The 14,640-nt window shown below is 44.6% G+C and overlaps 1 protein-coding gene across 4 annotated transcripts in view; it reads left to right on the plus strand.

Annotated features, from left to right (window-relative positions):
- The window catches only part of LOC105836338 (mediator of RNA polymerase II transcription subunit 13), a 29,961-nt gene that overhangs the window by 7,357 nt on the left and 7,964 nt on the right, over positions 1–14,640 (plus strand). For 2 of the 4 annotated variants that reach the window (XM_028193434.2, XM_012680304.3), the window contains exons 2-5: positions 7,232–7,571; positions 10,670–10,838; positions 11,308–11,453; positions 11,552–11,990. In XM_028193434.2, the coding sequence (XP_028049235.1) occupies positions 7,232–7,571; positions 10,670–10,838; positions 11,308–11,453; positions 11,552–11,990 (1,094 nt within the window). Of the gene's footprint in view, positions 1–7,231; positions 7,572–10,669; positions 10,839–11,307; positions 11,454–11,551; positions 11,991–13,347; positions 13,498–14,640 lie in introns of all 4 variants that reach the window. The other 2 variants (XM_012680302.3, XM_012680303.3) reach the window with 2 other exon arrangements.

Raw genomic sequence — 14,640 nt, forward strand, 5'->3', positions numbered from 1 at the left:
ATTCCCCCCGCTGAGCCAACGATGGGCCCCAACGACGAGAGTCGTTGCTCGCCGCCGCGCCGGTCGTCTCTCCGGCGGGTTCGAAGCGCCTCTCCGCGTCTCTCCCTCGTCTCCCTCTTTTCTCTTTGCTGCATCCTTCCCTCGATCCCCGCGGCTTAAAAATAGAACGAAGTGCGAGGATATTGTGACCGATTAGAAAGAGCGAACGGGGTATGTACAAAAGGTGTCCCTCGCCTTTTTCGATCTGCAGATTTCTCGATGATTTAGTGTATAAGTAATATAGACCCTACGTTTGTCTCCTAAACGTTTCAAAATGGCCCGCGAGATCTGCCGTTAAATATGTACTTTGTCATCTTTTGGGGTGACTGATTAAAAAAATCGAGCTTTCCGTCGAATGAGTTCGCGGTGTTCACCACAAGTCCTTACGAAACGCTCTGTAGGCTGCAGATAGAACTAGCTTCGACTCTGCTCTCGACGTAAATTGCTCGTTGCGAGATTTTAATGATTTTACGATAGTAATTTCATAAACGGCTTGAAAACGAGTCCGCTGGCGGTTATAAATAAATATGCATTACGTATACGTTGTCGCATACGTCGTGTATGCATACGTTTTAAGCGAAGTTGCCAAGTTATGTCAATTTCGATAAATATTAATCGCCGCTTGGGACGTTGAGCGCAAATATCGAAATGTTACATTGTCCGAACGAAACAACGAAATTTAGAAGAGATCAGAACAGCTATGTCACGTTTAACACGCACGATTCGTTTACTACTTCTTTCACGAAATTAACGAAAAAAATATTAAACCTCTCTTTAATCTCAAAAACACGCGTAATACTGGCTTTTCGGAGAATGAAGATAGAGCCAACCGCGATGTCATAATCATCATCAACCTTACGAAATTTCTGACGGAACGGAAATCAGAAAGAGATTTAAAAAAAGCCACGTGAAGTACGGTAGCGAACGAGCGCTAAATATTACAACATCAACGATCTGCTTTCTCTCGGCCGAGGAGATCATCCGCTACTTAACTTCACCCCGTTTACTCCGGACTTGACTAGTTTGAGAAGTTTACCTCTCCTAGCAACCGGTTTGTTTGTATCGTCAAGCATCGGCATAATCGTTACGCTTCGCTGTACCTAATAATCGCGCCATTACGCTTCGGAACGTCGTTCGCGTTACGTTACGCTCGCAACGTCGTCGCGCCTTTCCGAAAACTCTAAATGCACCTCTACGCAAGGCTATTTCGAAGGTAACCTGAGGAAAAAGAGAGGGAGGAAGGTTCATTGATTTTTGCAACATCTATGCCTCGTGTCACGGCAACTAATCCCCAAGAGAAAAAAAATTGCGTACGCGAGATAAGCAAACTCATCGGCTATGCCCTCGCGTTTAATTTCCTCTTCGTGAATCTTTCTCTCTCTCCCTCCCTCGCTTTTTCTCGCAGGAGAACAGTTGAGTTACGTTGTAAAGCCTTGCGCGTCGACCGACGTGATAAAAAAAGGAGGAGAAAAAAAAAGGGTTTACGCGCGTGAGCCGATAAGTTTACTACACGCGCGATAAAAGAGGCGCCTCTCGCTCGCGGAGGATCTCGCCGATTAAATCTCAACGAGCGGTCGGTCGTGCGCGCGAATCGGCATATGGACGATGCAACGCAATGCGCATCGCAGGTAACGCCCAACGCATTTACAACGTTACCGCGCGCCTTGTTCGATCTCACGGCACGTCCCACACGGCCGATACACGGGGTGACCTGCCGCACGCGCGGTGGTACCGCTCGCTCGCGATGGAGGTTCGAGCGCGAAACGCGCGACGCGCTGAAACCGAGGCGGAACGCGAGCTTCCGCCGGTTGTAATTTTTTTTTTCCGCGCAAGAGCATAGAGCTCGCGGTTTCGAGGACTCGTCCGGTAGGAGAAAGGCGCCGCGGCCGTAGCCACGGGACACCCTGTATAAACACGGAGAGAACGTCAAGCTAGCTGCAGGAATCTACCGTGGCAGAGCCAGCCAGGCAGGCAGGCAAGGCAGGCTCTCTCGTCGGCTAAGGCGATTACAACGCGAGGATCCGTGAATCTACTTTCGAGCGAGCAAGCGAGCGAGCAAGCCGCTCGCTCGTTCGCGAGAATTCTACCTCGTTACGCACACGCACGTAACGTTCGTGCGGCTTTAACGGCGACGGGCGTAAGGAGGGCAGTAACAGAAATGGGAACCTATAGCAGGCGGGAATGCTCTCGGGTACCGTAAATACATTGCAGCGTAATAAAAATAGAATGCGGGATACCCCGCATTGACGATATGCCACATTGATATTTTAATCGTGACTGACCCGGCACGCGCGCGCACGTGTTTTCTTTTTTTCTTTTCCTCCCTTCCCTCCCCGTCCCTTCTCCCACACATTCGTGCCTTATCATCAGTGTACGATGATACCTGCGAATTTTCTGCTCGAGTGATATTGCGGTTTGCCGCACGGCGCATAAATTTCCGTCGCTGGCTTGCGATCATTCTCGTAACGTTTAGCATCAGATCGCGCGATTAATAGCTTCGTTTTCTCGTCGGCGATTTCATATAATGCGCTTCAGCAGCGACGCACTCTACGTCGGTATCTCGCGCGAGGAGACGTCCGCGAATATAACTCGACGCTTAAAAGATCGTTTGCGAATTCCAAATTTCGCACTAGATTCCCCATCGTATCTGTCGTATGAAACGTATTCCTGAACCACCGGGCGGGATTACCATAACAGTCGTCTAGAATGCGAACCTCGCGCGACATGTCGACCATCGGCCGGATCCTCCTGTGGACGCGCGAGAAAAAGGTACAGCCGATGGGATACTGGTGGGGTAGGAGTTGAAGAAGGAGAAGGAGGTGGCGGAGGCAAGCCGTCCGAAGGTAAAGAGAAAGAGAGAGAGAGAGTGAGTGAGTGAGAGAGAGACGCAGCGTGGCGCGCGTGGACGGATGGTTCGAGGGGATATGGGGGTTCCCCGAGTCGAGTCGAACGCGCGAGCCCACGCGGGCGGCCTTGCACGTCGCCTTGCTTGTATTGATCAGCGGGCTTGACAGCCCCGTAGCGTTACGGCGGGCGCCTTTGGTACTCGCTCCCTCTCTTTCTCTCTCTCTCTCCCTCTCTCTCTCTATCTCTCTATCTATCTATCTATCTATCTCTCTCTCTCTCTCGACATCGAAGCGGTCGGTGCGCGAATATTTTGTCTCGCCGCCGCACGATGGTGGTACACACGCACACGCGCGCGCGCGCGAAGGAAAGAGCGAGAGAGAGAGAGAGAGAGAGATCACACAAGCGCCGCACCGGTGTGCGATAGGCGCCACTACGCGCGCGGCGTCCCTACCTTCCGACGGTGTGCGATGTGCCGCGCTCGTCCTCTCCGCGGAAGGCGCGGAGCGTATCGACCGATCGTTACGCCTCCACGAGACTCTGGCCGCCGCGTACCACGCACTCTCGAGAAAGAGATGACGCTTCTCTCCTGCCGCAACAACGGAATAGTCGCGTAGCACAGAATACTCTCTCGAGTCGCCGAGAATTCTCCTCGGCGGGAATCGTGAAAATTCTACGCCGAACCTCGTGTCATCGCACTAAATTCAATGACGCCGAGAATTTCATCGCTCTCATCTCTCTTTCTCTCTCTCTGTCTCTCTCTTTCGTAACAAAGAAACGCGAGAATATAATGACAACGCTGAGAAAAGATAACATCTCGCGCCAACGAATCTTGACCCAGTCACTGACTAGGCGCCACCGCATTCGCGGCGCGAAGGCGATGCCCCCGATCTTTGGGTGAAATTTCTATCGATCGGTTTGTCGCGTTTCAACGAAACTTGCCATCCGCCGCTACGGTGAAAATATATATGACCGGGTCAATGCAGAGAGCGCTGACATCTCTCTCTCCGGTTTATTGCGCGAAAAATCGATATGTACACGCTTATCCGGTTGTGCCCTTCTAAAAAAAGTAATCCTTTTAAAACTGGCTACAAAACTTTCAAAATTAAAATTCCATTGATCGACCGCAAGCATATCGTTAATAAGGTCTAGTTTGAAAAAAGTCAAATAGCGTATGAGTATTATAAAGAATTAAAAAGAACGTTGCATCTTGAAGTTTATTTCATAAAGAAAATTATGTTATCTCGCGCGAGAGAACGTTGTTTCCGGTGCATCCAGGGCGAATTTTACTTTATCCTAATCTACGGACACTCCTTGTCGCGGTCCTTTCGATCCTTTCGCAATCCTTTCAACCTGACTCCCCGTTGATCGCGAGATCCCCGAAGGTGCCAAGATCTTATTACCTGCCTGCGCGGTGGTTGTACACACATTTGAATCGTTCTGATTATGTCAGCTGGTTCTCTGACGTAAGGAGACGCCCGGCGCCGATTGGGCGACGGACGCGCGCCCACTATGCGGTCGTACGCGCGTGCGCCACGCTCCTCCCCTCCCTCTCTCCCTTCCTCCCCTTCCCCAAAGTGGCCGGAGCCCACGAATGCATCGGCAATGGCGTCACACGGTATCCTGCCATCATCCTCCGGAATGCCTTCTGGTTAAACGCGAAGGCGCAGTTTGCGATTTTCACATGCTCCCATGCTGCAGCTACCGTGCCGTTACGTGTACCGGTGCAAATAATTTCGATGAAGCGAGACGATTCCCGAGAATTTTCACCACTCGGCAATCGTCGTCGCCGATCGCGTGCACGATTTGAAGGATTTTCATGAAAAATTCACAAGGAATTTTCGACGTGCTTTCGTCCGCTCTCACGGATATTTGTAATATGAGAAACGTTTGAGGAATGCGTATGCCAAATACATATTAAACTCACTCTGAGTATACGTGTATTTTTTAACTTACAATTTATTTCAATTTTAAGTGAAAAACACAAATGAACGGAATAAATAGGAATATTTTCTGAAGTCTGACGCAAATCAACCAGACCCGAAGGTTTTTAATGATAAATGAACGAAATAAATAGAATCCTTTCTCGAAGTCTGACGTAAACGACAGATCGCTTCAAGTGGGTTTGTTGTTTATACGCGCGCGTCGCTCGCGCTCCGTTGTCAATCAGAGTTCACGAGGGTGAGAACGCGCGCGCGCATCTCGGAACCGAGACGGCGCGAAGTGCGCCGCGCACGCGTTCGTTCGGCACAATCGACTCCCGTGACGCGCGCGTCGATGACTCGCCGTTGACCGCGCGCGTGATACGACGACGGGACACCCCCGCGCGCGCGCGCGCTTCCCTAATCGCGAGGAGGGACGGCGGCGCGGAGCGACGCGGCCGGGAAGCGCGCGCGGGATCAGGTGCAATGAAGATACCAAATCCGGGGTGAATGGACTCTCTCGTTAACGGAGATAGGACATTTTCCGTCAATGCAACGAGCGCGCGCGAAATCTTGACGGCTTTGACGTTGACCTTACGCGACGCGGTCGATGTCGCACGCGCGCACGCGTTGTTCCCGGCTCTTGAAAAAATCTCGATGTCCGCCGATCAGATCCGTCGAGTTCTCCTGATTCTTTTCTTTTTTTATTTTTAAACGATTAACAAAGGAAATGGACAGTTATCCGTTTTGAACGTACGTATTTCAAGACGTAATTGCAAGAATGAAACACCGATATATATGCGCACCTTTTTCGTTGGATTAAAATTTTAACAAATATATCTTAGATGAAAACGCGAAAAAGAATAAACTCGTAGTCTCGGAGATACAAAGCAAGGTCGAAGAGAAAGTTGTTTTGCGTGGTCGTGTGACGCTCGGCGAGGCAGAAATTTCTAAATTCCGAGTGGCCTGTCCGATATTAGGAAATATGTGCGCGCGGATCAAGTATAAGAATCTCGAACGTCGGGTAACGAGAAGAAACGATCCGTCGTCAATATGCAATTAACTTTATCTCTAACGTTGTAATCTTGTAAGAGATATAGTTCGCAAAGATTCATGTTTTTCTTGCAGTTGTTGCCACGGCGCGTCGACGAAGGTCGAAAAGCAACGATTTTAGCGAGTAAGGCCTTTGGTTGCACTAAAATTATTTTGACCTTAAATGAGACGTAAATAAATTTCTATATTGATTTTATTTAAAAGGAAAAATAAAGATAAGCATATGTTTATGTCTTGCTTGAAATCAAAACAATGTTGACGCAACCGGGGTCCATGTGTCTCGGCGGAAGATGTTGAGGAATATATCCGGATTCGGTTCCGAATTTACGAGCCGATGGGCCGGAAGTAATGCCGCGCCTTCGGTCGAAATGCAATTAATCAATCGAGCAATTAGCGAGCCGGTTGCGCATGCCTGTTTGTTGAAAACCGTTTCACGGTACGATTGTACGCGCGATAATATGCATTTGAATAAATTAGCGGCTTGTCACGTCGCGTGACAAATAGAAACACTGTGCCGTAAGGTCAAGGACCGACCCGATGTCGCTTTCTCGCCGTACTCGCGGCTGTACGCGTGTGTTTCGCGTCTATTTTATTGGCTAATCCATGTTTTGCTGCGCTCTCAAAGGATAATTTATTACCTCGCGATTTAACGTCTCCGTTACGCGAAGACGTTATGCCGACCTGCCGTTCATGGTCAATGTTATCTTTTGTTGTTCGGGAAACAAGCGCAGATTTTTTTTTTTTAACGTTCGCGTTTTCGTTGTTCACAGATCTGATCGACTGCTGCGGGAGATCTAGATACATCATTATCGCGAATTAAACAGCAACGGTGAGCTAACGGAACGCGGATGATTTTTAACAGCCGTTAGATCCCGAGCGATCCCGTTCGATATCACTCTTTTTTTTTCTCGTATTATTACTAGACTGTACAGTTGTATCCGTGCGTTCAAGATTGCCGTAAAGAAAAAAAAAAACTGATTTACTTAATTTAATTTATCAAACAGGGTAATTAACGACGAAAAGCGAGAGACGCGAGTTAAATCGTCGGAATCCCAAAGTCGACTTATGCGCGATTACGCCTGCGAGGCAGGCAATTTCCAAATGAAAAATGCCCTACTTCCGATATATCGGAGAAAAGAAGTATGTGTGCCACTAGGGTTTTTTAAAACACTGTCGCAGCGTTATCGCGCGCATAGCAGGGAGAACTTCTCGCACGCGCGCGCTCTAATTTGCGATGAAAATCATGACCCTCGCAAATCCCCTAACGGCCCCGAGATACATCCCGCTTCAAGCCTCCCTCTTCCTCTTCCCCCGCACTAATCCTGGTTATTCAACTATACCTGATCACTAATCGTCACTCTGTTATTCTACAGACATCCCTCTGCGGAATTAAATGGAGGAAACTCGTGTGGGGCGAGGTGGCCGGTGGCTTCGGCGGCACGCCCCTCGAAGACCCGGTGCTGTCGAGTTTCTCGCGATGTTTAGCTGGTGACATTCTGTGCGTGTGGCGACGAGTGGCCGCGACTCCGGCCACCTCCGGCCCGGCGACGGCCACCGCCGCCGCTACCTCAGCGCCCATCTACGACCTGGGCATCGCGCCCTCGCCCGCGCCACCGCCGCTCTCCCTCACCGCCGCCAAGGAGCTCTGGATCTTCTGGTACGGCGAGGAACCCGATCTCTCCGGCCTGGTATCGCCGGAGCTCATCGCTTGCGGTGAGTATGTGCGCTCTATCGCGTGTGCGCCCGGAAACGGCGTCCCGGAAGCCGCGAGCCAGGATAATATAAGACTCTCTAGATTGCACGCGGACGGACGGGCTGGGAAAAACGTAAAGGATAATTTACGTTCGAGACTCGTTACGTGATTAGAAGTTGTAACTTTTTTTTTCCTGAAAAGTGGCGAATCAAGGAATAAAATTGACAAGGATGATCGAGGAAAAAAATAGTGTCCGCGCGTGGACGATCCGTGTTTGTTTGACTCTCTGGAGCAGGCATACTCGATATCGTTAACGTTCGTAATACGCGTATATTGAATATACCACCGGGCTGAAAGTAGCAATTACGCGATTGTGTATTTATACGCGGTTGTGTGTAGTGTTTTACCTAACGTCAGCAAGGAGACCGTGACTAAGCTAACTTTTATTACGTACTTTCCAAGAGGAAGTTTCGACACGTAAGAGACACGAAGGGAACACGTTGCGTTAACGGATTTGCAGATGCGCCTGACGGGCACAAAATCTTCTTGGGGCTGTACACAATATCTATAGACAGTACACATACACGTTGTCCTATCGATATCATTGCTGACGAGAGAGGTAAAGTTAGCAGGGGAAGGGAGAAAAAGGGAATACGATTAAAAGTGAAACTCGCTTCAGTCTTTAGATCCTCGCGATAAGCCAGCGACTTGTATAAGCGCGTGAATCACACATAAAATTATCATTCGACTGCCTGCCTCCTTCCTTCGGGCTATCAAGTGACTCTGCCTGTTTTGCGCGTACAGCAACGCGCGAGCTGCTGCTATAGTCTCAAACAGAATTTTTATTCGACATTTCTCTGCGAAACATTTTCCGCGTTTCGCGTTTCTATACGTTCTAAGGTCTCGTCGCGTGTAGAGACGATAGGTCGGCATGAAAACACTGACAAGAGCCAAGTCGGTCTCGTTTGAACTGAGTCGTTTACCTGCGGCGTAATCTAAAGCCAAGGGACACGCGACAAAGCTTTAAAAAGCAGCAAGTGAATCGATTATAGAATCACAGTTCTCAAGATTGGATCAGGTCAAGGAATACGTTCAATGTGGCGATGTAAAGCTTTCGTTTTTCTTCTTGTGATAAATACATACATCGTGCAACGTTCGAAGGATCTTTCAAGTTATCTTTTCTTGCACTTCACAATAATTTAAATAAATTTATTGAATAAAATTTTTTAATGTCAATATTCACACATAATATTAATATAAATTGAATTAGTAAAAAACAAGTTAAAAAACTCAGGCCAAGGGGAAAAAATTGATTAATCGCAGTTGAATCGAGGGCAGATTAGGTCGTGAAAAACTCTCAGTTGTCGCACTTGGTTTGTCCTTAAATTTTATTTTTTAACGCTTAAGTTTTGCTACTTAAAACAGGGACAACGATTGTTATCCCGTGCCTCTGAAAAGGTGTGCATTAACGTCGTCGTCATCGTCATCGTTGTCGTGCAACGGACAGCGTTCGAGCCGCGCCGGACCGAGGCCCGGCCGGCGGCGTTTCTCGACCGGCGGGGTCGCTGAACCATGCACTTGTCTGCAACTCGTTGCAGCGCGCAACGTATAGATCTGCCGTGTTGTGCATCGCGCCGCGCCGCGCCGCTCTGCTCTGCTCTGCTCTGCTTCGTTGGAGAGTGCACCAATTGCGAAACTGCGACCGGCCGACCCGACCGCACGGTGAACCGTTAAGACTGAAAACGACGACAGCAGCGCAGTCGGCCGGGACGATGACAGTCGGGACAGTTTAGCGCTATCGGTTTAAAAAAAAAAGAAAGAGACGGCTGATCGCGTTCGGAGAATTGAGATAAGGTGCGCCCCCGCGCGCTCCCTTGTCGGATATCGATCTACTTTCTCTCCTTTGTTGGAGAACCTTTCGGAATTATTAATTTAATCGCGTCTGGCGTGGGATTGATAAATGCAGCGTTTTTTTTATTTTTTTTTATTTTTTTTTTATTCCGTCGGATGCGCGCAATAATTCATATTGAAATAATAGTAATAAAGCCGCAAAGAACAGTTCAGATAAAAGCGCGCTTCACTTTTAAAAAAAATAATGCATTTTATCGTTTTACGTACGATTATCGCAATGGAAATTTCTCGATGAGCGTTCGGATTTTGGGAGACGCAGGGCGCAGCGAGACCACCGCGGCTAGTGGTCCACGAGAGATGCAACTCCCTCGGGCTCCGGTCATATCGATCGACAGAACACGTGTTCTCCCACCCAGTGATTCTCAACGTTAGTCCGCAACTGCGTATTACTACGAGAGACCAAGTCATATTTAACTTTGAGATTTCTCGACTTTTACGTTAAATAATTACGTTCCGGCGTCAAATTAAATTTTCTGTGTGCAGTTGCAAGAGTGTCGAAGGGGGAGCCGTGCGACACATCTTTCGGGTCTTTCGGTCCACGAGTCGTCCGCGAAATGGAACGAGACGTGCGCATTATTGCACTCGCGCGCGCGAATGGACTTCTACGCACTTCCTCGCATTTACGCGAAGCGTAGTACTTGTTCGCGTGAGAACAAAATCAGGGGAAAGCTGGCCCGAGCGCGCTGGCGCGTTGACTCGAGGATTCTAGAACTTTTCTGTTTTCTCGGTCAACCTTTCCTCTACCTTCCGCGAAATGCTCACCGTCGCTCGACGTGACGTCGTTGCGTCGTGATTTTACACGCGAATCGTATTACTTTCACGCTAAATTCCGACCGCCGTTTGGACGCGCGCGTCCGTAAATAAGAGCGGACTTCGCCTACCTCGTCGTCATATAGCGCGCGACGATGATCGTTAAATGTACGCTACCATGCGAAAATCACGTTTTTGTTGTATATCATGTTGTGCGCCAAAGTAGACGTGTCGCGCTTCTTCTCGCTTAATTGGCAACAACAGCAGTAGCAGTAGCATGTAACCGTTATTTCCGCGTATTTTTAGAAATCGATCGTCCATACGAGGCGCGCATTAGAGTATTCTAGTTCCTTCACGTCGGTTCATTCTATAGAATACAAGGGGAGATCGTTATAACTACGTTAACGCGATGCGTCGCGACGGCGTTCACAATTTTATTACTTACTGTCATTTGCAGAAAGCGAGCAGGGTTCTTGGGAAAGCGGATTGTCGTACGAATGCCGGTCACTTCTTTTCAAGGCTCTGCATAACTTGATTGAACGGTGTTTGCTATCCCGTGACTTCGTTCGCTTAGGAAAGTGGTTTGTGCAACCTTACAATGGCTACGAGAAACACCGTTGCAGCAGGTAAACACTTGTTTATTAATAACGAATTATTTTGCATTCTGCGTTTTATAAAACGTGTTTTTCGAGAGTAATAATGTTTTATTTGATTTTAAAATTACATATACAGTAAAAACATTCAGTATTGTGTTATATCTTAGAACATAAAACTAGATATATTTAAGATGTACAATAGTGTATTCCAGGATCTACATCTAAATATTTCATCAAATGAAATAAACGTTCGGAATAAACTCAGAACTATATTGGCTAATTTGATATTTGTAAATATTTGATATGAAGAATTAAGCATGACACACAAGTATATGAATAGGATTTATACGTCTTAAATGTATCAAAATTAATGTGATAAGAAGTATAACGAGTTAAATGTACAAAGTACATAGTATAAAGTATTTTTGTGATACAAGATACAGTATGAGTTTGATCAAATCTATAAATCTTTAAATAATTCTTTGATTTATATTTGCAGCAGCCATCTGTCGTTCTCATTTGCATTCTTCGTTCACGGAGAAAGTACTGTGTGCGCAAGTGTGGACGTCAGGCAGCATCCTGCGGTGCGACATCTTACAAAAACATGTCTACAACGTACTCAGACCTCCCAATCCGGCGTTAAAGGTAAGTATCGCTTACTATGCAGAAGGAAGGTCTGTAATTACAGTTGGCACAATAAAATATTGATACTTATGTACATATTTCCTCGTTTTGTTTCACAGTGATCCTAGCTCCTTATGGACTAGCGGGCACATTAACGGGTCAGGTGAGCCGTATGGACAGTCAACTTCTTGAAGAATGGAAACACTTTTATCCAATCAGTACCGGTAGTAATCCTGAGACTGGGCTTCCACCCCTCGTGGAGGTCCTCGTCGGTGGCGTGCGCATGCGTTATCCTTCTTGTTACGTCTTGGTTACGGATATGGATGATACGCCACCCGAAACTCCTCTCTCGCCGCCGAGTAGCCCCGTTACTTGCGAGCGGCCCCTCTTGATGCAACAGGAACTGAGTGCAGCTACCGAATTGCCGGAACGCGTGTGGGCGGAATGTACTTTAAGTTCACCAGTGTCTGCTTCCAAGACAGAATCTTCCACGGAACCTGGAACCTGGACATTCGTGGAACCGACGCAAAAGTCTTCCTGTACCTGTTCATGTTCGAAGTAAGAATAGTGAAAGTTTATGCTTCCTTTCATTTTGACTTTATTGCATTGTGTAAGACACTGTGTCTTTAGATTCCTGTTTCTTAGATTTTGATTATATATAAAAAATTAATTGTTTACTACGTAAATTTTTATAAGTTTATCATTAAATTGGTTTAACTAGTTGATGTGGATAGCAAGGCAAAATTAATTACGACCCTTTACGATACATTGAACAGTGTAGTAAACATTTAATTTTGTTATATATTGCGTCAGTTGAATAATTTTAGTAATATTTACCGTTATATTGGTTTCTGTTTGCATGTAATAGCACAGAATATAGAATCGTAGACTATCTAAATTATTATAGATAAGTAGTTTGTGTGATGGCTGTTGTAATGTGTGCATGGAAATTTAGTCTTTGAACAGATGACTCAAATGCAATTATTTTTAATGGTCAACTTGTTAATCTAGTTATTATAAAATTACATTTAAAATCAGTTAAATTCTTATCTAAGGCCTTAAATTCTTATCTAATCTTAGGCCTTAAATGCAGACATAAATAATAATTTTATTAACTATTGCAATTATGGCCAGATTATGATATTGTTATGCATTGCATTTGAGCTTTTATAAAAATATTTAAGATCGATTATTGATGAGATATAGTATGAATTGAACCAAGAGCTGAAGAGATATGAAGTATTATATTAAAATGGAAAAATCAACTGCAATATATCTACAATATATCTACAATCGCTATACGTATATTTTCTTACATATTTAAATCAATGAAGACTAGCTTAAAAAGACATATTGTAAATATAATCTTAGCTGATTCTTCCTTGATATTTAAATACGATTGTTTAACTTTTATGATTGCAAAATTATGAGGCAAGATACATGGGTATGCAAATATTTTTTTAGCTATTAATTAAAAAAGAAAATAAAGCTCAAAATGACCATAATATACCAATAATTTAAATGTAATGGAATATTTAAAACTTAGTCAAGAAGTAATACAATATTAATAACAATGAATGTATTAAAATGTAAGAATTAATACGATTATTTTTAAATAATTTAAACGGTTTTCCAGAATTGCTAATTTGCAACATTTAGCTTTTTATTAACATTTGAATCACTTTTAAAATAAATAATTAGATATTTATTCTCAGAACAATACAATGTAACAAATATGTATTATTGTATACATGTATTTTATTGTTACAAATATTATATTCATTTTAAGCTAGTCCTTTATATATCAAGTTTTTCGCGAAATTAATATATGAGTTGTTGCTTCAGGATTCTATAAGGTAAAATGATAGGCGATTGCGTTCACAAGGAAACGAGATGTTAAATGCATCGGTTGCAGGTATACGACCCCCGGGGGTTGGAAGAGCCTGGCCTCCTCTCAGGTTCAGAGGGAGAGGGTAGATAAAGGTGGACGGAGGGTCGTACCGTTTCACCGACGGTCTACCACTCAGTGGGATGCTTGTCCCTCTGTCCCTGCTAATGCCCCCAGGTGGGTAATTTCTAGGCCCCCAGATACGAAGAGAGAAAGAGATCATCTTCATCATTTCTCTTAATCAGTCACCGCAATAACGCCAGTTTTACGTATGTGATCATGATGATCCCCCATAATTTCACACGCAGATTCATCGCTTTCAGCAGCTCCATCATGTAATATACTCAAATAACTTGAAATGCACAATATAACGTATTAATCAGATTTTATGTTAACTGTACAAAAGTGCGAGGCATGTGACTTTTAAAAGTGATCGAGTCACGCGTTTAAAGAACGACAAACGGCACACTAATATATCTCTTTGTGTAAAACTGTGCAAATTCATCTCACGAAACTTAGAATTTTTTAGTGGGTAAATGGAACCTAATATTAATATTTCGTGTGAACTGTTTTACGGTATAAGGTTGCTAATTATTCTTCACGTGTACTAATACAACGTAGTAAGTACAGACGTACATCTAATATCAACGAATAGCTAAATACAAGCAATATATTTCTCTAGTGAACTATTTCTATAAACTATAAAAGGTAAAAGGGACAGAACTCGGTTAACGAGCTTTTATATATGATCTATCGATCTAAAAGTATATATTTTCATGCGCATGATTCGGTAGCAGATAAGATCTGAGCTTACACATGATTTGATAGTGCACTCCAGCATATATCTTCCTCTTGTTTAGTTATTTTGCTTGTGTTATACATGTAATATACATAGAAAAATAGTATATCGCTTTGCATGTGAATATTGTTCGATATTTCTAGCATTTAATTTGCTCTATAAGTCATCGTTTCTACGTCTATCTGTAACATATAACAAGCTTCTATTCACATTCATGCATATTTTAAATTTCGACAGACGCGACATACGCTTTTTCTTAAACGATTCATCAGTAATACACCGCCGCAAAATATTATTACTTTTTAATAACGTTATTAATATGTTGAGAAAAATTAAGGAAGATGTATTGCTGTTTTAATATAACGTTAAATTATTTTTAAATCGAGATTACGTAGAAAAAATTATAATTTAAAGTAACATTTCAATAATTTAGTAATTATAAATTATTTATATAATATGTTGTTTCATTCTGATGTCACTTTAGAGTGGTCTTCCTGGTCAAAATACATTAGTTTTTTCTC

Source organism: Monomorium pharaonis, chromosome 5 (genome assembly GCF_013373865.1).
Source record: "Monomorium pharaonis isolate MP-MQ-018 chromosome 5, ASM1337386v2, whole genome shotgun sequence".
In the NCBI taxonomy this organism is placed as follows: domain Eukaryota; kingdom Metazoa; phylum Arthropoda; class Insecta; order Hymenoptera; family Formicidae; genus Monomorium; species Monomorium pharaonis.